This window comes from Mixophyes fleayi, chromosome 3 (assembly GCF_038048845.1).
Source record: "Mixophyes fleayi isolate aMixFle1 chromosome 3, aMixFle1.hap1, whole genome shotgun sequence".
NCBI classification, from domain to species: domain Eukaryota; kingdom Metazoa; phylum Chordata; class Amphibia; order Anura; family Limnodynastidae; genus Mixophyes; species Mixophyes fleayi.
In genome coordinates this window covers 146,764,516-146,790,246 of record NC_134404.1, presented here as the reverse complement: position 1 = coordinate 146,790,246, position 25,731 = coordinate 146,764,516, and the positions used below count along the sequence as shown (strand labels likewise).

The window sequence follows — 25,731 nt, the reverse complement described above, 5'->3', positions numbered from 1 at the left end:
CATTACCATCTTTATATACCAGGTATTGGATCAGAAATATACCCAACGGTATCACTATATTGGTCGCTATTCACATACCGTTTTTTATCATATGAGGCACTTATCTGTGCACCATTGACATTTCTACGGGACCACTATTGAATATCCTGGACATTGTGACTATTGTAAGTAGAGATGGTCACTGACCCCCGTGTTTTGGTTGTGGATTCGGTTTTGGATCTGGATTACCGTCGTGTTTTGGTTTTGGTTTTGGTTTTGCAAAACCGCCATTGCATGTTTTGGTTTTGGTTTTGGTTTTGGTTTTGTTTTGTTTTGTTTTGCTATTTTGTTGGAAAATCAATGTTTTTGGGCCTAAAATAACCCAATTTAGTGCTCCAACTGTTTTAGAGATAAGTAATCTAATTGTTGAGGTAATAAATCATCCAAAAAAACAGTTTAATTCTTCGTTGGTAGGCCTTCATTTATTCTACTCACAAAACAGATTGTCTTCCTCTCCATCTATGCATATTGGCAATGCAGCCATCGTCTTTGGATGTATATTACACCCTACACTTATAGTTAAATATGTAAAGAAATGGAAAAAAGGCAGTTTGCTTTCTGTCTCTATAGGCCCCCCTCCACTTGTCAAAAATACAAAAAAATTCAGCCGTTATAGACTGTACAATATAAATTGACATGGAGAAAGCCAGTTTGGTTTCTGTCTCTCTAGGCCCCCCTCCACTTGTATAAAATACCAAAAAATTCAGCCGTTATAGACTGTACAATATTGTGAGAAATGGACAAAGTCAGTTTGGGGTCACTCTGTCTATGACACCCTACCCTTAAGGATAAATTTCTTGACCTGCATCTGGGATGACGATTCACCCCCAGCAGCAGCAACAGCAGCAGCAGTGGGACTAAAGCTTTCTTCAGAGGAATCAATAATAGTGCAGGAGTCATCCAGCCTTAAGTGGGATGCCGGGCTAACTCCGAGCGCTACTGAGGATATTGATGAGTATGGTGTGGTGGGTGTATTTTGTAGCCGTCGGGATGTCGGTGAGCGGAGGGTCTTAGCTGATGATAGAGTGCTTGTATTTTTTTGGGAAGAACTTTCAGCTTTTCCCAACACTTTGCCATGAACTCTCGTTAAATGGCGTAACATAGACGAGGTTCCAAGATGGTTAAGGTCCCTCCCTCGACTGACTGTGGCTTGACATACACTACAAATGGCTATACAATTGTTGTCTGGATTTGGGTAGAAATAATTTCACACATAAGAAGTGGATTTTTTTGTTTTATACCCAGGCATGACAATGGCCTTTTTCTTGTCACGTGCCAGAACTGCTGCCACTGGTGCAGGACTTACACAAACAACCTTATCCTCATCAACATCCTCATTAGCGCCCTCGTCGCCTACACAAATCTCCCCCTCATCCTCTTCTAATTCCAAAGTGGCATCCTCAATTTGGGTATCACCGGCTACACTCGGGCTATTAAGGCACACATCAGCAGAATGCTCACGATTAGACATCCCACTGTTGGATGGACTCTCCACAGGGATTGTTGTCATTTGTGAATCAGAGCAAATATTCTCCTGTAATGCCTCACTGTTATCTTGCAGCTCGGCTTTGACGCGTAACAGTAGTTGTGCACCAATTGTAGGCTGGGTAACTTTTTGGGATCTGCCACTGATAGCCAAAGGTGAAGGCCTCATTCTTTCTTTGCCACTGCGTGTGTAGAATGGCATGCTTGCAATTTTTTTTTTATCGTCACTTAACTTTTGCTCAGTTACACTTCTTTTTCGCTTCAATACAGTAAATTTTTTTGGGGGTTTTGTTTTTTGCACTAATTTGGAAACACTCTGTTGTTTGACATCGCCTTGGCCAGATGACGTACTGGGAACACTAACATCAGGACTGGTGACAGACCCTGGTTGCTCATTCAGATCATATGTGGACTGCTTTGAATCCATTCTGAGCGCAAACCACTGGGGAGTGCTAAAAATTATTTAGTAGATACTGCTGACAGATATGACTTTTGACAGCCAGAAATATTAATGCACAATTAAGGAGGACACCCCAAAAGCACTAAGGAGTGCTAAAAATTATTTAGTAGATACTGCTGACAGTTATGACTTTTGACAGCCAGAAATATTAATGCACAATTAGGGAGGACACCCCAAAAGCACTGAGGAGTGCTAAAAATTATTTAGTAGATACTGCTGACAGATATGACTTTTGACAGCCAGAAATATTAATGCACAATTAGGGAGGACACCCCAAAAGCACTGAGGAGTGCTAAAAATTATTTAGTAGATACTGCTGACAGATATGACTTTTGACAGCCAGAAATATTAATGCACAATTAGGGAGGACACCCCAAAAGCACTGAAGAGTGCTAAAAATTATTTAGTAGATACTGCTGACAGATATGACTTTTGACAGCCAGAAATATTAATGCACAATTAGGGAGGACACCCCAAAAGCACTGAGGAGTGCTAAAAATTATTTAGTAGATACTGCTGACAGATATGACTTTTGACAGCCAGAAATATTAATGCACAATTAGGGAGGACACCCCAAAAGCACTGAGGAGTGCTAAAAATTATTTAGTAGATAATGCTGACAGATATGACTTTTGACAGCCAGAAATATTAATGCACAATTAGGGAGGACACCCCAAAAGCACTGAGGAGTGCTAAAAATTATTTAGTAGATACTGCTGACAGATATGACTTTTGACAGCCAGAAATATTAATGCACAATTAGGGAGGACACCCCAAAAGCACTGAGGAGTGCTAAAAATTATTTAGTAGATACTGCTGACAGATATGACTTTTGACAGCCAGAAATATTAATGCACAATTAGGGAGGACACCACAAAAGCACTGAGGAGTGCTAAAAATTATTTGGTAGATACTGCTGACAGATATGACTTTTGACAGCCAGAAATATTTATGCACAATTAGCGCTGGGGAGTGCCAAATATTAAGAAAAAATAATAAACCTCTATCCTCCTCTCTGCACTAGCGATTTTGGTTAGAGCAATTGCAAGAACAATATTGTATTCTCTGTCCCTGCTCTAATCAGCCTATGACTACACCCTGCTCTCTCCCTCTGTCAAATGGCGATGGATTGCTGTGGAGGCGTGTATTTATAAAGTTGAAGTATCGCGAGAACCGAGCCCCGAGATCCGACGACGTCACGATAACGTTCGGCCTCGATTTGGATTCGGAACGGGCGGGAGAGTACCGAGCTGCTCAGCTCGGTACTCGGATACCCAAAGTTCGGGTGGGTTCGGTTCTCGGAGAACCGGACCCGCCCATCTCCAATTGTAAGTGAATCCGGAATAGTGGGATTCATTATCGGTATCACCGGATATACCGTCTATATGGCAACAGTTTGTTTTGATTTGTGTTGATTCAGTACATACCTGATATACCTTATCCAGTTTCCATGGTATAGACTGGTTTGTTATTTATGACATCAGTAACACATGTTATTGCTGCTTACTTTTTTTTCAGCACCTGTATGATTAGAACTTATGCATAATTGAAGTTATATGCATGAATAAAGTGAATATCATACCGATACACACCATTATTTGTTTTATTGGCGCCACCAGATTATTCATTGTTTTATATCTATACGATTTAGAGTGTAGAAGCCTACCCCTCACTTTTTCCTGGAGGCAGCCCCCAATCCACACACATCTGGGGGAAGCGCAGGTACCACCCCTCCTCATTTATTACATGGCTTATCCCACTTGGACTCTCCCCAGGATATGTCATTTCTGATAACGCCAACAATATAGTGCGAGCATTACAGCTGGGTGAATTCCATCACATTCCCTGTTTTGCTCACACCAGCAACTTTGTGGTGCAGAGCTTCCTACAAAATAACTGTGAGGTGCAGGAGATGCTTTCGGTGGCCCGTAAAATTTCAGGCCATTTCAGGCATTCTGCCACAACATGTAGGAGATTGCAGCAGCTCCAAGAGCAGTTTAACTTGCCCTGCCACCAACTTAAGCAAGAGGTGGTAACTAAGTTGAATTCCACCCTGTGCATGCTTCAGAGGATGGAGGAACAGCGCAAAGCCATCCAAGCGTATTGCACAAGCCATGACATTGGGAAAGGAGGGGGGATGTATTTCACTCTTGCACAGTGGGGAATCCTTTCAGTGCTGTGCAAGGTGCTGAAACCATTTGAAGTTGTGACGTGTGAAGTGAGTGCAGATTCTGCTAGTTTGAGCCAAGTCATTCCTTTAATTAGACTATTGGAAAAGCAGCTTGAGAAACTGAAGGAGGAGATGAAAGCAAGCAATTCCGCAAAGTATGTTTGCCTTGTCGATCAAGTACTTAATTCGCTTCACAATGATCCTCAAGTTATTAAGATCTTGAACTCGAATCAGTACGTTTTGGCCAATGTGCTTGATCCAAGGTTTAAGACCTACATTGAGTCTTTGCTTCAAAATGAACGAGAAGTGAACTTTTTCAAGGAGCTATTGCTCAGCAAGTTGTCCGCTGAACTGGGCCTTGGCTTGACGACGTGTCCTCCTTCAGTTTCACAAGCAGCTGCTGCTCGTAAAAAAATTAATTTTCAAAAAAGAAGCAGGGAAGACGCAGGGGGCAGACCAGAACAGTTTAGCATCTGGGCTGGTTTGAAGGATTTTTTTAAAAAAAGTGTGACCTTGCCCATAGCTCCATCCAATATGAGTATTAACATGCAAAGGATGGTGGATGATTATTTTCAAGAGGTAGTTGATATGGAAATGTCAGACAGACCCTTTCCTTACTGGGAAGAAAGGCAGGCTATTTGGAAACCCATGTACAAACTTGCTTTGCAATACCTAAGCTGCCCACCCTCCAGTGTGTACTCTGAACAAGTGTTCAGCACAGCAGGGAACTTAGTCAGTGATTGCCGTAGAAGGTTACTTCCCAAAAATGTGGAGAAAATGATGTTTATAAAAATGAACTACATCTTCCACGAGGAAGGCCTTCACCATCCAAGACATCCAAGCACTGACCGTTCTCTAATGGCGGATTCAAGCAGCGATGAATTGATAGTCTGTGATGATGATGTACACACTGATGAGGGTGAGGATGAAGCTGTAAGTATAGGGTGCAATCTACCCCCAAAGAGGAAAGGGACTTGGGGCATTTCCATATCACGTACCATCTTGAAAGGCTGCTGTTTGGCCAATTTCTCATTAAGAGTAGGGTGTCATAAACAGACTGACCCCAAACTAGCTTTGTTCATTTCAATTAATATTGTACAGTCTATAACGGCTGAATTTTTGAGTATTTTCTACAATTGGAGGGGGGCCTAGAGAGACAGAAACCAAACTGCCTTTGTCCATTACTTTACATATTTAACTATAAGTGTAGGGTGTAATATACATCCAAAGACGATGGCTGCATAACCAATATGCATAGATGGAGAGGAAGACAATCTAGTTTGTGTGTAGAATTAATGAAGGCCTACCAGGATTAAACTGTTTTTTGGATAATTTATTAGCTTTACAAATACATTACTTATCCAAGAAACAGGTGGAGCACTAAATTTGGTTATTTTAGGCCCAAAAACATTGATTTTTAAAGAAAATAGCAAAACAAAGCCAAAACCAAAACACGCAATGGCGGTTTGACAAAACCAAAACACGACGGTAATCCAGATCCAAAACCAAAACCAAAACACGGGGTCAGTGAGCATCTCTAGTCTAGATTCGGCAAACAGTTGTCATTGAAATGTGAATTACCAATTATTTTGGCACAAAAGCCCGGTTAATTGTGGTTGAACTTACCTTTCTGTATTGTGATGGTGTCACACATCGCACCAGCTAACCTCTCATTCTGGCTGCTCTGAACTGAGCATGCGCACACCTGGGGGTAAATGTATCAAGGTCCAATTTTGCAAATCCAGCGATTTTCTTGGTAGAGTTCAAACTTGCAGATGTATGAAGCTGAGATTTCATGTAAAATTGCCAGAGTTGTGCTTCTCTCAAAATCGCTATTTCCAAATAGAAATCAAACTCCCGACTGTTTGCCAGTCCAGCTATACAAGTCTCAAATGTATGAGGCTGTGATTAAGCAAACTCAGGAGAGTTTGCTTTTAAACACGGCAGATACAACACGTTGCTTGCTAGCAGCGTGTTGTATAAACACATCACTGTTACACTGTTCTGCAATAGAGCTGGAGCTCCAGCAGCTGTAAAAAAGATCAAAGTTAAAAGAAAAAAAAGCATGGGGTCCCCCCTGTATTCACTATTAACCCTAGTGCTGCCAAACTACTACTGGTTCCGTGAAAATCGGGGAAAAAATTTGCGTGGGGTTCCCCCGATTTTCACTGAACCAGCAGTAGTTTGGCAGCACTCGTTTTTTTCGGCGGACCACACTCCCTAGGGAATCCAGCCCAGCGCTGAACAGCCTGGGGATGGTTGTCATTATGGCAGGGGACCCCTGCCGCGTGTCCCCCAGCTACAGTGCCACCAACCCCGGCTGGTTTTCCTAGTGCTGGTTCTGTCAAAATCGGGAGAACCCCACGCACATTTTTTCCCCGATTTTCACTGAACCAGAAGTAGCCTGGCAACACTAGGGTTAATAGTGAATAGAGAGGAAACCCCAAGCTTTTTTTTTTTTTTTAAGTTTGATCTATTTTTAACAGTTTTTATAGCTGCCGGAGCTCTGACTGTATAGGCAGGGACATTGTAACAGTGATGTGCTTATACAACATGCTGCTACAACACAGGAGAGTTAGCTAAACACGGGAGTGTTTTACATCGCAGCAAAGTGCCACAGATGACCAGCGATTTTGAAGATCAGGGTAAAAATCGCAGCTTGATACATTTGAGAAATTTTGGACTAAAATTTACCGTGATTTTAACACGCTGAAAAAATCAGACCTTGATACATTTACCCCCTGGTCTTTTCAAATCTCCCTACATTCACTTGATTGGCTAAGTACCTGTCAGCCTATTTAAGCCTCCTTACTATGGTAAGCCTCCTCAGCCATAGTATGCCTCCTTACTATGGTTGCCAGATCTTCAGGTCTCCTTACCTGTGAGGGCATCTCCTTCTCTGGCTCCTGTTTATTGCTTCCTGCTCCTTGTACTCTGGATTCAGCAATTACTCTGCAGATTGTTATGCATCTACTCTGATCCTACTCCAGGGCTTCCAGCTCATCAAGACCTCAGCGCTGCATCACCCTGCAGTCGATTGCTCCCCTATACCTGTAACACCTCCGCAGTCAAAACGCTGCCACTATTCTGCAGATCGTTGCGCATCTTCTCTGATCTTGCTCTAGGGCTGCCAGCTCATCAAGACCTCAGCGCTGCATCACCCTGCAGTCTATTGCTCACCTGTGTATACCTGTAACACCTCCGCAGTCAAGACGCTGCCGCTACTCTGCAGATCGTTGCGCATCTTCTCTGATCTTGCTCCAGGGCTGCCAGCTCATCAAGACCTCAGCGCTGCATCACCCTGCAGTCTATTGCTTTTCTGTGTATACCTGTACCACCTCCGCAGTCAAGAAATTGCCACTATGCTGCAGATCATTGTGCATCTCCTCTGATTCTGTTCCAGGGCCATCCAGCTCATCAGGACCGCGGTGCATCAGCATCCTGCAGACTGTTGCTCTCTCCTACAATCCTGAACTTCCACTTAGCTGTTTTACCCGCCTCCATCACTCTGACATATCCTTACTGCAACCATTATCTCCTGATCCTCCATCTCATCCTGCTCATCGCCCCCTATAGGACCACGTCTTGCGGTTAGAGAGCCGCTAGGTCCATATTCCCTTTCACGGATCCCTGGTGAAACCTCTCTTTCCGTTAGACTCCGCACCTCTCTGGGAATAGTATCCACCTGAGCAGACTTCGAGGCCAATCCTCACTGATTCTGTGACAGATGCTCAATTAGTCCTGAAATGACTGAATTGAAGAGTAGAAGAGTTGTTTTAGTCCACTGATGTAGTATTTTCTAGTGGTTCCATGATTTCCAGTGGTTTGCATAATACATTTCTTGGCCTTGCAGACTTATAATGACATCTCTCTGAGTTTCTCCTGCAAATGAACTTTGGCATAAGGCTCTATGGCGTTCTGTTCATCTCCAAATTGGAATCAGAGGGCCTGGTAAAATCTTGCCTATGTAACCCTTTTAAGTACTTCAGAAGTGTAGTGTTGTCAATTGATTCATTCTTAATAACAGAAGCATATTTTCCATCTCAACTTGAAAGTGGCACAGGTCATCCGTTTGAGTTTGCAAAGTGTCAGTCTTATTCCTTAGTGATGCAATTTGTGAATCCGCAACCTCATTCATAATTTCTTTTTGAAAGCTGTATTTAATATTGTGTAGGATGTTACAATAGTGTTTATATCCACTTCCAACTGGTGGGGAGGGCTAGCTGTTTGTTACCTTCTTTTTGAAGATTGTTAGGAATCAGTTTGAGACGACTTTTTGGTACTTCGATATATATCTGAGAAACTAAAGTGTTTGAGTACAGTTAAAGTAACACACATAATAATATGTAATAATTATAGTCAGAACAAAGACGAAAGCTATCTTATTGGTAGACTCATATGGTAGAAAGCTCTACTACAGTGGTCAGGGAACAGGGGTAAATTACCCCAAATGGGGTAAAAATGAAATTCCTCGGGGTAATGCTGCTGATTCACATGCTGTCAGTTGGATTGTAGACCCCTTTAAATGTGAAATTGCTGTTGTACCAGAAGAGCCTCAAGGGTTGGCAGAGGCACTTCTTGAGCTTTGATGTAATAATGAAGCACATATTGTATTTGAAAACAAAGCAGATCTGTCATATTTTTGGATGTCAACAGCTGCAAAGGCATCAAAATTGCACATGAGGAGGCAGTCAAAAAGTTGCTGCCTTTTGCAACAACCTACCTTTGCGAACAAGGATTTTCCACTCTAACGAACATAAAAACAAAGCAGAGAAATCGATTGGACGCTGAAGACTGTATCCAAATTGCTCTGACATCAAAATGCCCCAATATTGATGCTCTCGTATCAAAAATGAAGCAACATCATTTCTCCAAAACCTGAAGTTTTGAAGTTGAAGCTTTCAAAGAAATCTTGAATATAGTCAATAAAATTTTTAATTCCAATAATTAATAATATATGATTCCCTTCCTTTCAAATCAAGGGGGTAACGTCTGTGTATCTAAATATATTTTGGGGTAAAAGGTAAAAAAAGTTTCCTGACCCCTGCTCTACTATGAAGACATGAATGACATAACAATGATTATAATGACTGTAGTAATATCAGAAAACATTGATTGCGAATGCCTGACACAAACACAGAGCTATAAAAGCAATGATTTTACTCCACTACTGTGCATCACTGGGCAGGGTACAATGTTGTAGAAAAAGTCTTCTTGTAAGAACTGAGTGGGCAGCAAACCTAGTTGGTATTGTTGATAAGGTATAGTCATATGACGAGCAATCAATGCTTCTATAAGTATGGATGAAAGCAAGAGCTTCTTATGGGCGGGAGAGTGCAATAAATCAGAAACATTAAGGCAGATTGCACAGTCAGACACTGTGCTATACACTGATAACAATGGCGGAGCAAAGATTAGCCCCAGATGGGTTGCTCTTAAATATTCAGGTATGTTGCAGATAGTAAGTACCTGTCACCAAATACACAGATTTTCGCACCAGGCCCTGATGAATCTGCACCTAGACAAGGTTTTGTGCTGAAAATATATGTGAGATAGCTTTACTGAGTACACAAACACTGTAAAGCAGTGGTGGGCAACAGCTGGCCTAAGTGCCCCGACGAGCTTTCATTTGAGGCCCCCAGGTTTTTGCACCCAAGCATAGGCAGAATACAATAAGGGTGTGGTAAAGTAACCACAAAATATTTAGAGATGTATGGAGGCATATCCTTTATGGTGGCCTGCTCCCTGGTGCAATGTTCCGTACTGATGATAATCATCAGCACGGACCTTTGCAGTGGTAAAAAAGACAAATAAAAAATGTATGCCACGAAAAATGAACCAAGCACCAGCGCTCATAGCCTTGGCTGGGTACCTATAAGAGGGACAAACAGCGTAGGGCCTCTTTGCAATAGCCGCAACCTTCACCAAGCTGTGACAGGCTTCTCTGGTTACACTATAACAGGAAAACCCACAGCGTTCTTTCCTCCTGTCATAGTGTGACACAGCCTCAGCCTGTTCAGCACAATACTCTAGGCCTGCAAATAAAGTGCTGCCCCCAAGAAAAAAAAGCCTTGTGCATTGGAGCAGCTCCCAACACCACTGACCGGCTGCATTTGGGGAACTAAGTTTTAAAGTAGAAAAAACAGCATTATTATATGTGATACTACTGACTTCCCCAATCCCTCATTGGTCACATTGTTACACTCCTAATTCCAAAGGGATTCTCTTCTTTCTTCTTTTTTAGGATAAAAAAACCCCAATGTGTAATGTGTATTTGGTTTACAGTGTGACCATTATGTCTTCAGTTTATTTACATATAAACTATGTATTTAATATCAGTGCCTTATAATAAGGATTTAAAGCTACATAAATATACAATAATTACTATAATTAAGAATTATTTATACAGTGCCATCATTTTGTAACAAACATAAGACTGGACATTGACACATAGATGGTCCTGCTCACAAGCTTACACTCGATAGTTACAATGAAAACATATTGTACATATTAGAAACACGGCAGACTATGATATTTTCTTTACTTGGAAGTATTATATTTACATAAATATACTTATGCAAAATTAATTATAATTTTTTCAATAATTTTTGTTCCGCAGGAGTCACATTCAATTGGGCTCCCTCAACATGTCAAAATAGTAGAAGTTGGACCAAGAGACGGTTTACAAAATGAAAAGGTAATATTTAAAATTGTATAATGTATTATGTAATTAATTATTTAATACATTGTTGATTTTATATTGGGGCTTATGATCACTTCGAGAATTATTGTGGGATTTTCAAAAGAGGAAAGAGAGAAATAGGTTGTATTTTCCATATAGAAAAACTAGGCTAATGTATAGGGCCGCACTGTTCAGGGAATAGCATAGAAATCTATATCATAAATCCAGCGTTTAATAAAAGCAGATTGAAGATATGTAAAGATGCAGCTGCTGTAAACATATGGCACTCATCATCATCAACTTGATATTGATGACTGTTGTATACTTAGAATTTAACAAAAGATATGAATACATTTTAAATCGGTGTGCCACTGGGTTAGTTACCTCTAAATCAGGGTGGCAATGGGTATTGCGGTCTCCCTACAAAAGCAGTAAACATCAGTAGGCTTTGCCAGACTGGTCTGGTCACACTATGACAGGGAACCCCGCAGCATGGAATGTGAACCAGCCCTATCCTGGGAATTGAAGCTCCTAGGGGATTTGGGCTTGAAAAATTGAGGCAGTTCCCCCAATCATGCTGAGACCATGCTGAATAGCTCTGGGATTTTTCCTGGCACCCCTCGTGCAATGGATGCAAACATGCAGAAAATACTATTGGGGAGCTACAAGTCCCAGCAAGATCTGGCATTCATTAACTACTGGCACCTATGGGTATGCTAACAGAAAAACAGATTGCGCATAAGATGTCCTTAATATAGAGAGATACAGTATGATAATAAGACCAAAACAATAATGGATATAAATTAATATTTACTAAGTATACAGATGGTTAAAACAATTTAATACATGTACCAATATAACACATGATCCAGTGCACAGGCTCAATGACCCTTTAGAAAAAAAACCCACAAATGTGTTTTATATTCCACAGAACTTCCAATGTTTCCAAGAAATGTCCTAGAACAATTAGATAAAAAATGTTGGACAAAAGATGTATACAAAGGCTCCGTAATGTCAAATCACAACATAGCTTCAGATGACAACTTGCCACATACTGAATAAAGCGATGGGGGTGATTAATTATACACCTCTTTAGTGTTGGTTATATCGCATTCATATGGCAGCGGTAAATTGCAAGTATAAAAAGTGTATTCGTCTTGCATATCTTAATGTAGCCAAAATAGAATGAATCCAGCCATAGATAAAGGGGTCAAGCTTACCCGCCTCGACAGTCCAGATTGAAAATGTAAGTCCGCCGTCTGAGCGGCTAGGCGGTCCAAAACGAAACTTGAATATTGGTGCGCACCAGTGAATCCGTCCGGACAACCACAGACTTAAGTGGAAGGTTCCTTGAAAGAGCTTTGTAACTGTAAAGAACGCCTCTGGAGACAATGTAACAAGGGTCTTCACAATAAATGAGGCCAGAGAGAAAGAGTATAATTACTCCCTGGAGCCAGCAAAACCTTGCGACGCGTTTCGTCTGTCAAAGCAGACTTTTTCAAGCAATAAGCAATGCCAGTGGCAACCAGGGCCCTATAAAATATGCTTCTACAACAGTAGATAATGGAAAAGAACATGATACCATTTTTAGAAAATTTTAATTAACATAAAACCAAGAGAATGGTTGAGGGGTGAATATGTGTCAGCAAATCAGAGCAGCTAGCATCTAATTGGCTGGAGTAGGGGAAAACGTCTTTAGATTAGGTGATCATGTATTGATTCCCCCAGGTCATTTAAGTTCATTAATTCTTGTAGTGGCTCATTTAGCAGAAAGTTGTGTTCCTCTGGTAGGATTTTTATATTTAATTTCCCTATTTTAGGAAAAAGATTCACTATGGATTCACTATGGATTTAGTAGGGTAATAAAATGGTAATTGAAGGGTTTAGGGGTGTTTTTATTTTAATAAACAAAAAATTCTATTACATATTGTAGAATTACATATTACAGCATATTCTGGAGAGTTCCATAAACAAGGACCCACGTACCCCACTTTGAGCTTTAAGATTAGTTAAAAACAGTATAACAGTTTATGGGATTATACCAATAGTTTTCATGGATAATCCCTGTAATCATGGACTGTGGGTTCATTTTGAATGCTTGATTCTAAGCATAAAATTCACCGTTTAAGCATAAATGTTTTTTTTACATATGGAAGACACAAAACAGTGGTGATTTCTCTTTATAGAACAAGTCTAAGCTAGGAATATACAGAATTCAAGTGAAATTCTTATATAGACTTCATATACATACACCCATTTACGTGCACACACTACCAGGTTGTAAGCAGAAAAAAAGTTTGTTAACATTAGTTTTGATAGCGAAAGTCATATTGTCTATTAGCCTCCATATAGTAGAGCAGATAAAATATTCCTTGTCCCTTACCAATGAAAGTGCCCAAAAATGTTTTTTATAATACACCCACAAAATCCTATAATATATGAATCATCAGTACAGAAAGCACGTATCAGCTTCAGAGGTGAATTTGCTTGGTGGTATCTTTGGCACCTGTCCACTAGTAGGTGCAACATATACGGCTTCTGACAGGTGTACATGCGTTATCATGCTGGTCTGCTTTAGCTGTCTTTTGCTTACAGTACTATACTTGGGCTACGTTAGACTGCTCTTCCCCTCCCCCATCCTGCATCTCCAGTTGTAAGGAGGCACAAGTGTAGATATGTGCAACTATGCATACGCGCATAAGTGTTCGGCTTGTTTTTGGGGCCAGCACAGTACACATTTGCCTTTTTTACACTACACAAATAGGTGTGCATCCAATACAGCATCAGGCCCTATGGTTATAAGGGTGATCTAGTGATCTCTGTTTCATTTTCAAACTGAGACATGTGGGTTTGAAAAAGTGGAGATGTTACCGATAGTAACCAATAAGATTCTAGCTGTCATTTTGTAGAATGTACTAAATAATTTGAATCTCATTGGTTGCTATAGGCAACATCTCCACTTTTTCAAACCTGCAGTTTCGTAAATAAGTAAATATACCTCTATACCTTAAGTACAAAACCAAGTGAAGTTTCTGAGCTTTGTGAGGCTTTTAATTTTCCTAGCAACTGTCTTAAAAGTTCATTTGTTCACAATATTATGTTAATATGAAAAATATTAAATATAAACTAATCCAGGTGTCGACACATGTGGGTCTTTCGCTTCGGACTAACATGTCAGGTTTCGTCGCTGTTCTGTGTCTTTGTATCAATGTCCAAGGAATTTAATAAAGGTGTATATTTGAAGTAATCTGGAATTGTTTGTCTATTGAGGACTTTGGGGCTTTTACATGTCTGCAACTACATTTGTGCATGATGAATAGACAATGATGAATAGACAGTGCAGCTAAGAAGGATCTGATCACCCTGGCCACTAAGGCATTGCTCTAAGTAATACACCTCCATACAATTTTTAAATATATATCTACATGATGGGGGAAATGTAATTGACCGCGTTACTGTAAAAATAACGCGGTCTGCACACTATTACCGATATTACGATAAAAGTGCGCATAATTACCGTTAATATGGTAATTCCAACGCCAGCTTTTTGCTCGTGGCTCCCTGAGCCGCGAGCAGAAATCTGTGTTAAACTTACCGTATTAACGGTAATACACTTAGTGCGGTGCTATTCTGGGGGGAATTGAATTCTCCCCAATGAGAGGTATGTTTTTCTGATGTTATATTGGAGCGTTATTATGCGGAGAAATAAGAAAACGCAAATGACCAAAATTATATATAACTAATTATATGAAATTGCAGTTACAGCATGTAGCACCCAGAAGCTATTTGACATGTTGATAACAGAATTAATGCTAACAAACAAAATGTATTTTTAAATAGGATTTTGTACCGACCGACATAAAAATTGAGCTAATCAACCGTCTCTCAGAAGCAGGTCTGCCCGTTATAGAAGTCACCAGTTTTGTATCTTCAAAATGGGTACCACAGGTAAGTTATTTTGGGATTTTTTTCCTTTTGACTGCTGTTTTGCCTTGAATTTTAATTTATAACTATAATAAGCACAAACGTGTTGCGAAGGAAATCTGGGCTAACAAGGAACTAAGAAATAAAACACTGTAAGAAAATTATAATCACTACATAACAATTGGTGAAATGTAATTAAAGAATATTCCTATCATTATTTTACACTATATTGTAGCACATTTCAAAACTTTCTTTTTACATTTATAGTTAGATATAATTGCTGAGATGGTAAAAAAAACCTATTAATACATGTTGCCGTTATGGTCTATTGGACTTTTATTCATAATAAGCAGAATAATGGACATTCTAAGGTGAAGAGAATGAGAGAGTGACAGAGACAGAAAACAGACATTCCAGGTCACATGCTTCCCTCATGTGACAAGCAATTTGGGACTATGTCGCAGCGACTCTAGTATCACACTTTTTTGGGTGACTGGTTGAGCTGAGTATCCTGCACCTCCACTGTCCTGCCACCTGTCTCTTTGCTACATGGGGGGACAGGCAGACATTGAAGAGCAATGAAACTGTCACCACTGCTCCCTAGAACCTCACCTGTACAGTGGTGATGAGTACTCTGGACCATGGGGTAGAAAGAGGGGCATGAGGCTATATGATATAGTCTCATATGCCTCCATGAAAGTATATGGACAAATTGACTAATAGTGGCATGTGAGGCAATATGGGCATATTTTCCATATGCTGGAGTGTAAGGCAATATATAAAGTATAATGGGTATCTGGTGGCTTGTGAGACTGTATAGAGGTAAATTGGCTGTATGTCTGCATATTGGCTATATTGGAATATATGAAGCACATGAAGAGAGAGTTTGGTCTAGATATGAATTAAATTGTGCTGGAACAGGCTGTTTTGCAGAGTTGCGAAGCTCAATAATACAATCTTTGAGCTCCACTCTTCCCACTTTGCGGAATGGCTTTCCGCATGCATTTTGTACAATTTAGAGTCTATAAATAGTACTGGGACAATGTTGTCAGTTTTTTATAGAGTAGCTGTCATAAAGCTGTGTTTATTATTAGGATTTATTTATATAGCACCAGCATAGCCTGCAGCTCTTACAATTGTATAACTGAAAGAGCTGTTGAACCTAAAATGCAAATTGAACCTATATTAATAAGTATCTTAAAACATTTAGAAATGTAATGTCAAAGTTAAAAATAAATTCAAAAGCTTAATATTTAACATAACTTGTTTTGTGGTCTGGCTCAGCAGGAGACTAGCGGAGATTTCTTAAGGTGCAGTTTTGTTAAATCGCCTGTTTTAGCAATGATTTCTGAGTGCTTTGAAAACCATCAGATGTCCTAAAGGCCAAACTGCTCAGAAACTGTTGTTTTTCAACATCATCCCAATTTTTTTAAATGTTAAGAATTCAAAGCATGAAATTTATGACACTGCGGTTTACACCGCATGAAAACCGACTGTAAATCCAGATGGAAAAAAGAGGTTGTTATGAGAGGAGAGATTGCTCAAACAACATGCTGTAAAAATGTGTAATATAATAATAATAATAATAATAATATTAATAATTATTATAATAATAATTTATATCTATATAGCACATTTTTCCTAATTAGGATTCAAAGCACTTTACAATCGAATATAAAGAACACATGATGCAAAACATATATATAATACATACATGCATAATACATTAAGTACAGGGGCATGGATAGGGGAGGCAACTATCTTGGGTACTATGTAGTTTTGCATAAAGAACATAAGGAACAAATTACTTAAAATCAGACGACGGATGTGAGATGTTAGGTGGGCTGCCAGCTTGGGCGCACTCATGTTATTCGTGAAGACCATAAGGGACAGGTTACAATATGGACGAGAGAAGAGTCAGACGGAGGAGTGGTTCTTACTTTTGCAAGCTTACAATCTAGATCGAAAAGGCAAGTTCACACTTGAGGAGCATGTAGGACTGGTAGTGAAAATTACAGTAATGTGCAGAGGCATAGATGTCATAAATATATAGAGGGAGCAGAGCCAGGATGTTGCATGAACTTAGATGATGCTAAGGCCCAGATGGTGCCTAAGGCCTAAATAGTCCAGGTTTGTATAATACCTTGCCTAGATAGCATTGGTATTAGGAGTATTAGATGGTGGAGAGGCCTACTTGGAGAAGGAGTAGAGTGTCAGTTCCTGGGCTCAGTGTCTAAGTATGTGAGGAATTTGTCAGCTGCTCTTGTAGTCTGGAATAGTACAGAAGTGACCCTACCTTAGTGGAGGTGTGGGAGCAGCAGACATCAGCAACTACAGACCCAAGGAAGGAAACCAGGAATCAGACCTGTGGTATTTGTACTGGATGTGCAACAGGTTAGGAAGTTATTAGAGAGGTCTGTACTGCTATGGAACTTCACAGAAATTCAATGACAGTCTCACTTCTGTCTGAAGACAATCACAAAAGTGGGATGACCTGAAAGTTGATGGATGCAATCTATTCAACCGAGGTTGGCAGAATTGAGGTCTCAGTGTACTGAAAGAAACACACTACAGGCCACACCGGGCTTAGCACTGAGTTGGAGGAGGATGGGCATAAACCGAAGGAAAAGCCAAGGGGGAATAGAATGGTCTGTGGCGAAGACATTTCTATGGGACAACACCACGGCATCCTCACTGCAGGTGATGGAAATGGAGCAGCAGAACACTGCATCCACAACTCACTGGATCCAGGAGAGGCCCAGTGTGGGCGGCAGGAGGTGGGAGCTTTGTCTGGAAAAGGCCCAGTGTGGGACACAGGAGGCAAGAACATAGCCAAATCTCATAGATGTAGAGCTGGCAATTTCATCCAAGAAGCTCCTTTGGGCGAGAGGATGAGGTGCCTGGTATCAGGTGATTCCCGATGGTGTGGCCTGATTTTAGATGGAAGCAAGCATGTGTGCAAATATTTACCTTTGTGGGGGAGCGGGAGAGTACAACCCAGCTGCCAAAGTGATTGTGGTGTTGTACTGAAAAAATACTAGTGGAAGGAGTTGCAAAGTAGGCAAGGGAATTCACAATGTTGTGTGATTAGCTTCTGCTGGTTGGAGTACTGCAGGCATGCATCATGATGACAGTCATCTTGCAAAGGAAAACATATAGTGCAAACAAATGGTTCACACTAAAGTGTTTTTAACTTCAGTGCAGTGGCGCTTTAACCTGGAGCTCTAATACTGAATTATATTTTTTTTAAAACTCCGACTCTATAAATGGTACCAGAGAATTTTCTTGTTGGCCCTGGACCTAAATGGACCTCTGAAGCATATTGATACAAGGAAAACATGGGAACATTTACATTATTATCCACAAATTTAACACTATCATTAATCAAATAAGTGCTGTAGATTGTTATTTACTGATCCAACTAATCAATCTGGAATTGCACTACATATTGGCCATGGGACCTTGCCAGAGGCATAGAATGCTGGAATGCTGGAAGCAGAAGATGTAGTCCATCCAGGTTGGTCAAAATTGTATTGCACATCCTCCATCCATCCACCCTCGCTGGTTCTTGCCTTAGCAGATGGGAAGCAGTTTTGACAACATCTGCTCCCTTCAGTCTGGGTGAGTGGTGCTGCAAAGTGACATCATCATTCTCCCAACACATCAGTGATATGGAGGAGTAATATTATGCACAGTAATATAATATATAATAGTATACATACTACTATGGAAATATACTACCCAGTGGTATAAAGCTTCTCCTCGACATGAGTGGCAGACACTATGTAGGGGCAAAGCAGGGACATTAAAAACACTGGATGAGTGAAATTATGATAATCATTCAGTATTGGTGCCCTAGGTGACTGTCTGGGTTCACGTAATGGAACCGCTGGTACTGTACACAAGTAGTTTGATATTCATTTTATCTGTCATTCAATGTTTATTAGATTTAATTTTAAGTTTTTAGCCTTCTATTCAAGTAGCCAAATCACAAGTAAAGTTTATCACTGCTAGTTTGCTCAATTATATTAGTTAAAATTATTTTTCACAAGAGAAAAAATACGTCAGTAGAAAATGCTTAATGCCCATTAAAAGCAAACAGAAATGCAATTTCCATCTATTTACTGAGAAAATGCAGGCTTGTTGACTTACATCATAAATAGCATTTGTGATGACACTTAGCTGGGCAGAGTGCCCTAGGTTAATATGCTGGTAACGCTCCCTCACCGTCCATGCCAAGATAATTTGCAGTAGATTAAATCTAACTCATCCTTAATTTAAAATCTGGCTTTTTGCACCCAGCACCCCACTAAAGCTTATGTTTCCGTGTTTTAAAAACAGAACTCCACTTGGCTATTTAAATGGGTGACGGCAATCTTTGTCACGCTTGTCATTTTTATTTGTAATGTTAAGGAGCCATAGATCGCTATTTATAATATTAAGGGGGCACATTTCTGTATCTATTCTAAAGGCACAATATTATTTTATTTACACTAAGGGGCACAATTATTTTTTATTCATGCCCCCCTGTAGAGGATTGGGCCAATGCTGAGTAGCATGGGCTAAAATGTAGTGTAGTGTAGGTGGTAAAACCTGATTTTTCCCAGCCAGTTTTACCAGGGGGTTTGGGTTTTCACCCTTCATACTGCTGGTTAGTAAACCCTGGGGTTTGGAGGTAAAAACTGTTGGTGATGTGTGATGTCAAAAACACAAATAGTGGTAAATTTCCTCTAACGGGTATATATGTCCAAAAATAGATGCAAACATTCCATAAAAATATATATTAACCTTGTACAGAGCTCTTTATACCTACTGTAAAATACTAAAACTACAGAGGGCACAAAAATGGAAACCACAGAAACTCATCAATAATATATATTTATTTCATTTAATTTTGCACATACAAAATAAATAATTCTGTTTAAAACCCATAAAAGAAGAATTTATTCATAGACTCACCTGATAGCTTAAAGCGATATCTCCGAACTGACTAATCATAAACAGGAGCGTCCTCCTGTATAGGTGAAATATATACATTAGATTTAATTGGTGAGAAATAAGTATTGTTGCATAAATCTCACAGACCGTCTAATAAATTAACTTAATGCAGACAACACATTTCTGTTATCCAGATATCAGATGTTCAATTCACCTTGTAAAAGTTGGTATATAAATTGCACAGTATTTACAGTTCAGAGAGAATAACGATTGATTTCATTATCTAAGTCCTCAGACAAAAATTATTAGTTAGTCACCTGGATCCTGGAACGATAGTTGTTAATAACGCAATCCACGGTCAGATATATATTCGCTACATATTGTCTGTGTCTCTGTATCATTGTAAAAATCACCCTCTTTCTCCTGTTTATGGTTAGTCAGCTTAGAGATATTCCATTAGGGTTGGGTACGCTTGAACCATGATTACAAATCCGACAGCGACAAGCCCTACAAATAAAATCCGAATATATCAAAAACCGAATGCAAAATAAACAGCCTTACTTGAAACCCAGCCCTGACAGCAAGTTATTACGAATGGACTAATACTTAACCCGAATGTCGGGTTAAGTGTTTAAACACTTAACCAGAGGGGTCCCGACATTGCCGCTTTAAATTAACATTGACAGAGGTCGCGATGCCGTCAAGCTGTAGTGCCGAAGACCTGTCCATTCGGAATAACTTGCTGTCGGCATGCTGGTGCCATCGGAGATCTGCAGTGTCGGGTTTCAGGCAAGTCTGTTTATTTTTCAATCGGTTTTTGATAAATTCGGATTTTATTTGTAGGGTTTGTTGCTGTCAGATTTGTGGTAATCGTTAAACGATTACCACCGTTTCTTTAAGCTATCGGGTCATTGTATGTATAAATTCTACTTTTATGCGTTTTAGACAGAATTGATTGTTTTAGATTGTTTTTTATGTGGTATTATTGAAGGAAATAAATACTATTATTGACTGAGTTACAGTGGCTTTCATTTTCTCCCCTCTATTTTTAATCAATTACAGTAGATTTAGAGCATTGTACAAGTTTAACATATATTTTTGTGGCAGGAGATTAGCTGACAATCTTCTATATTGACAACAGCTATTTTTATATATAGTTTTTATGTTAAGACATTAAGTATTAAGTTTTGGTGATTCTTAAATGGGATTTTTTTAGTAAGTGGTGCATTTATAAAAATTGTCCTCTCTGCGCCTAAGATAAAAGAATCAAATATTTTTTTCTTCAAGCATTGCATATACCATTTTGTATTGCCATGCGCTTATTTTTACAGAAATGTACCTGTATTTATGGGAAGTGGTTTGATCCCTCAGTTAAAAGGGTTCTCTACTTTACACTGATACATCCCCTATTTAACAAATCCCCTCCCATTACATGGTGCAAAGAGCAGACTTTCCTCTAGTCTTCAAAGCTTCTAGCTTTCTCTGAAAAACCACCTCTTCAGACAAGCTTATTATATTCCTCAACCAGCATCTTAATCTCCCTAGGTTACCCTATTACCACCCACTACACATCTGACACAAGACAACAACCCTCTGACCAACATTCCTGTGTGACTGATCATAGATTGTAAGCTTGCGAGCAGAGTTCTGTTGCCTCTCTGTCTATATGTATTACCCAGTATTGTTTTATTAATGTTTTGTTCCCAATTGTAAAGCGCTACAAAATTTGCTGGCGCTATATAAATAAATGATGATGATGATGATCCCCTGTGACCTCACAGCACAGGATTACTGTGTGCATCTTCAATAGCTTTAAATAGAGCACACATTGACTTATGGCTACTCCAAACTTAAGATAAAGGGGCAGAGTCCCCTATTTGTTACATGGGGGAGGGTGATCATAATGAAGGGAGAGGGTATTGCAGAAGTGAACAACAACTTTAAAGTAACTCATTTATTTCAAAATGACTAACATTCTTAGGTCTAAATAGATTAAAAGGTATCCCTTACACAAAAAATAAATGCTGATACATTGTTCCATATAAACAATTTGCAGCAATAAGTATTGAGTGACCTTACTTATTTTTGGTTGTATTTTTGCCATTGAAACAATTATGAGGCTGTGTTCAAACTCAAGCAAGCTGCATTAAGAAATGTATCTGTATGACTGCAGTATTAACATTAATTTATTTTTTGCCTGCTACAAACTATTTCTCTAATACTGATTTCACATACCAGTTGCCTCCAGGATAATATTTACTGTATTACACATCTATGGCTGTCTCCTACTCTCCGTTCTATCACCTTCATCGTTGACTTACACACAAAATCAATACATGAAACCAATATGAACAAAATCTATTTTTTTTTTTTGCTGTAGATAATATGTGCAGCAACAAATGTAATTGTCTCCATACACTTATACCTTTTGTAACAGACAGACATGACCAGAGAGAAAAAATAATATTGTAAAAGATAGAAACACAAAGCTTGACAAGGTTAAAGGTTTAAAGTCCCAAACAATAAGCTTTTGAATTGACTTCAAATTAGAGCTCTTGGTTTATTGAACATCTAGCTATAGGGGGAATGAAAGGTTAACCTAGAGGTTACAGAAAAGATATTCTCTAACTCGGATAACTCTTTTTTTTTAAATGACAAAGGAACATGCCTTTGGGAGTGAGGGGAGAGTAGTATTAACTATTTAAGAAAATATGTGGATTTTGTGTTTCTATATTTGAACAATTGAGTACATTTATAGACTATAAGTTATGTGCATTAGCATATTATTTAAACTGCTTTAAATGTCAGGTTATCAGATCAACTGGTTAGCCAGGAACACCTATGGACAGTGACATTCTTATAGAGCCAAGACTCCCTCTCATTCTGCAAGGCCTCTGGAATATGTGAAATATAAGTACTGCCCAGGTAAAATATGACTTTGTGTATCACATCACAATATATATCTAATCTGCTTAGCAATATTGTAAGTATGTTATAGATGAGATATGTGAAATGTAAGAGACACATCTAACTAGTGAAAATAGAATGTATCCAAAACATAGTAAATAGTTGGTAGATAAATATACCAGCTACCTCTAAAAGAGAAGTTATAGGAATAATATAGAGCTCAACTATGTCTAAAAATGTTAAAAACTGTTTTTCAATTAAAAATAAATAAAATAGCAAATAATATCTTGAATAGATAAGCTATAGTAATTAAAACTGCACATATTTCATTAATATAGTATGTTGCTAAACACATTTAACCAGTGTCCTTCTCAAATACATATAAAAGATGATAGTGTGGTTGGGCACAGTGGATAAGACACTTGAAAAACATTAATTATGAAACTATGCCTGGACGGATCTGCCCAATTACAGTACCTCAGAGGTGAGGAAATAGAAAAGTTGCCAGAGATTAAAAATTAGCACATAGTTGTCATTTTATGTCCTCACACGGTCCCAGGTATATGAGGATACAAGAGATACCTCATTGTACTTCTCGACAGTCCTGATTACAATGGGACAGTCCTGATTTGTGGACCCCAAAAGGTGCAAATTTAGATATTTTAAGTGGCTAGGACTTTGTTAAAGTGGACATGGTTGGGTGGATTTGACCATATTTTGATTGAATCAGGGTGTGGTTTGTATGAATCCTAATCCTCATTTCTCTAATCCTACCAGCAACTATCACTTAACCATTGCCACAAGACTCTTCCATTATATTTTTTATGCACACATATATTATGAACATGCACTGTTACCTTGTACAGTATAATCCCTGACTTTATTGTCCTGCTCATCCCTTACCCCTTTATCCATAGCACCTCTCCGTTTAAAGAAGGGAGCGCACAGTGCACTCCTTCCTCCTCCGGGTATGCTCGTGGACTGCCTGTTTCTCACCACTTTTCTAGAAAGTTAGAGCTAGAATCTGATTGGATGATATGTGCAACACCTCCACTTTTCTTTTTTAGACATTTTAGTAAATTTACCCCTCAGTATTGTGTGTATTATAGAATGTTGGTTTTGTTAATTATAAGCGTTTGATTACAGCATTTAACCAATTTATGAAAATTGTGCATTTGGTTTTGTTTTCTCAGGTTGTTTACATCTTTTTTATGGCATTTGTGCCTCCTTTAGTAGAGGGGACACTATCATTTTTTTGCTTAGTCAGACAATGAGTTTAGTGATGACCTTGGGGTTGTGTAAAATATTTCCTCCTAATGTGGCCTGTAGGCACAAATTGTTAGTGCAGAAGAGACAGAAGAATGGGGAACTGTTTCTGTTGGTGGTTGAGAAATGGAATTAAATGTGCCAGAGTTTGACAAACCCATCTAACCATGAGAACCAAGGTGGAAGGTTCTGAATTTGAGACCCTAATACTCCAACATTTCCTGTAGCACCTGGCATTAAAAGAGTGCAAATTTGCAAGTTTTTCATTTTGTGAATTAACTGATGCAATTGTGGAGAACAAGGTTTGCAAGACAAATGCATTTGCTGTGCGGTTTCTTTATTAAACTATATTTGCCCCTCATGTACAAGCTCTTGAATGGTACCCAAGAATATGTTAATTGATGAGTCGCTTCTTCTGTTCAAAGGGAGAATTACGTGTTGTGCTTATATCCCCAATAAGCATATACACTGTGGGGTTAAATCTTAGAAATGATGTGAGAAAGCTTCTGGGTATATACCATTTTACACAGTCTATGAAGGACAATAGTGTAGATCCCTCTGTCTTCCTGAGTTGATTACTAGTGTTATAATAGTGTGGGATTTAATTGCAACCCTGCTATTCCTAGTTGACCACATCAATGTGGATTAATTGTACACTTCCATACCATTTTTCAGGGTACTTGTGTGGTTTAATTACTTTTCTTAGTTTGTGCAGTTATAAACCATACTTGGAAAGAGCTGTCTCAAGCTGCGGTCAACAAACTGAATTGTGCCTGATTTTTTACCCTTGAAAACATCAGTATATGGCTAATTAAATACATTGACAAATGAAATGTGTACTTGTGGTGCACAAAAGTTAACCTTTCGCTGCTTATTAAATTGATTTGGTTTGCAGTCTCCATGGAGGTTTATGTGGTAGAAGGGTAAAGTTGGTTAAGGCAGGAAAAATCTCCTGCGATAAGCCCTAGATAAATTATCCAGACTGACGCTATGGCCATTCTATGGAGAAAACAGCTGTTTTATCCGGGTTTATGGCTGATCGCACTGTCATATATAGACCCCTTAATATTTAGTATCAATATTAGAACGCTGTGTATGATGACTAGAATGCTATGTATTACATTTTAATAGCTACAGTTAAAAATATTGATTGTGAATTTAGTATAACTTCAACCAATTTACCAAGTAATCCTAGGCTAGGGATTTCCTTAAAATAAAAAACGAACATAAAACAACCCAACAAGATTCTAAAACAAATTAAACAGAAAATATTTAATAGAATCATCATTTATTCAATCATTTGTTCAAAACAGTTATTTCATTTCTGTAATTAATTAAATGTATTCATTTCACATTCTCCTAAAAATAATAATAAAGTAAACCTATTATTACATTATATAAAAACATAACATTAGAGCATGCCCCCTGCAGTGGTTAATTTGAGTAACTGTCTGTTTAAAGTGTTCAGAATGGGAGTTCCTAGGTAAATGGATATATATTTCTAAATGAAAGGTTATTACTTACATAACATATATATTATTTTTGGCTAGAGAACGTGGAAATAAAATCAATGTGACAATCAGTACTTTGTGAATAGGAAATCCATATATGCTGCCTTCTAACCACCATAAGCAATTCATAAAGGTGACTAGTAAAATACTATACTTCTGGGAAAACAGCCAGAAAGAATCATTTCCTGAGGATGAAAGGATTTCCAAACCTTTGGAAATTTAAACAGACATGTAGGGTACTGAAAACAAAAAGGTGGGCCTTTATTTCCTTCCAGGTAAAATGTATGTGTGCTTGATAAGTATAAAACAGGGATTTATGGTAGACTACATATATTGCATCACATTTAGT

The 25,731-nt window shown here is 38.8% G+C and overlaps 1 protein-coding gene across 1 annotated transcript in view; it reads left to right on the top strand.

The window, feature by feature from the left end:
* HMGCLL1 (3-hydroxy-3-methylglutaryl-CoA lyase like 1) overlaps positions 1 to 25,731 on the top strand; it is a 97,253-nt gene that overhangs the window by 14,807 nt on the left and 56,715 nt on the right. The window contains exons 3-4 of the mRNA XM_075200607.1: positions 10,774 to 10,851; positions 14,677 to 14,784. Of these exons, the coding sequence (XP_075056708.1) occupies positions 10,774 to 10,851; positions 14,677 to 14,784 (186 nt within the window). The remainder of the gene's footprint in view (positions 1 to 10,773; positions 10,852 to 14,676; positions 14,785 to 25,731) is intronic.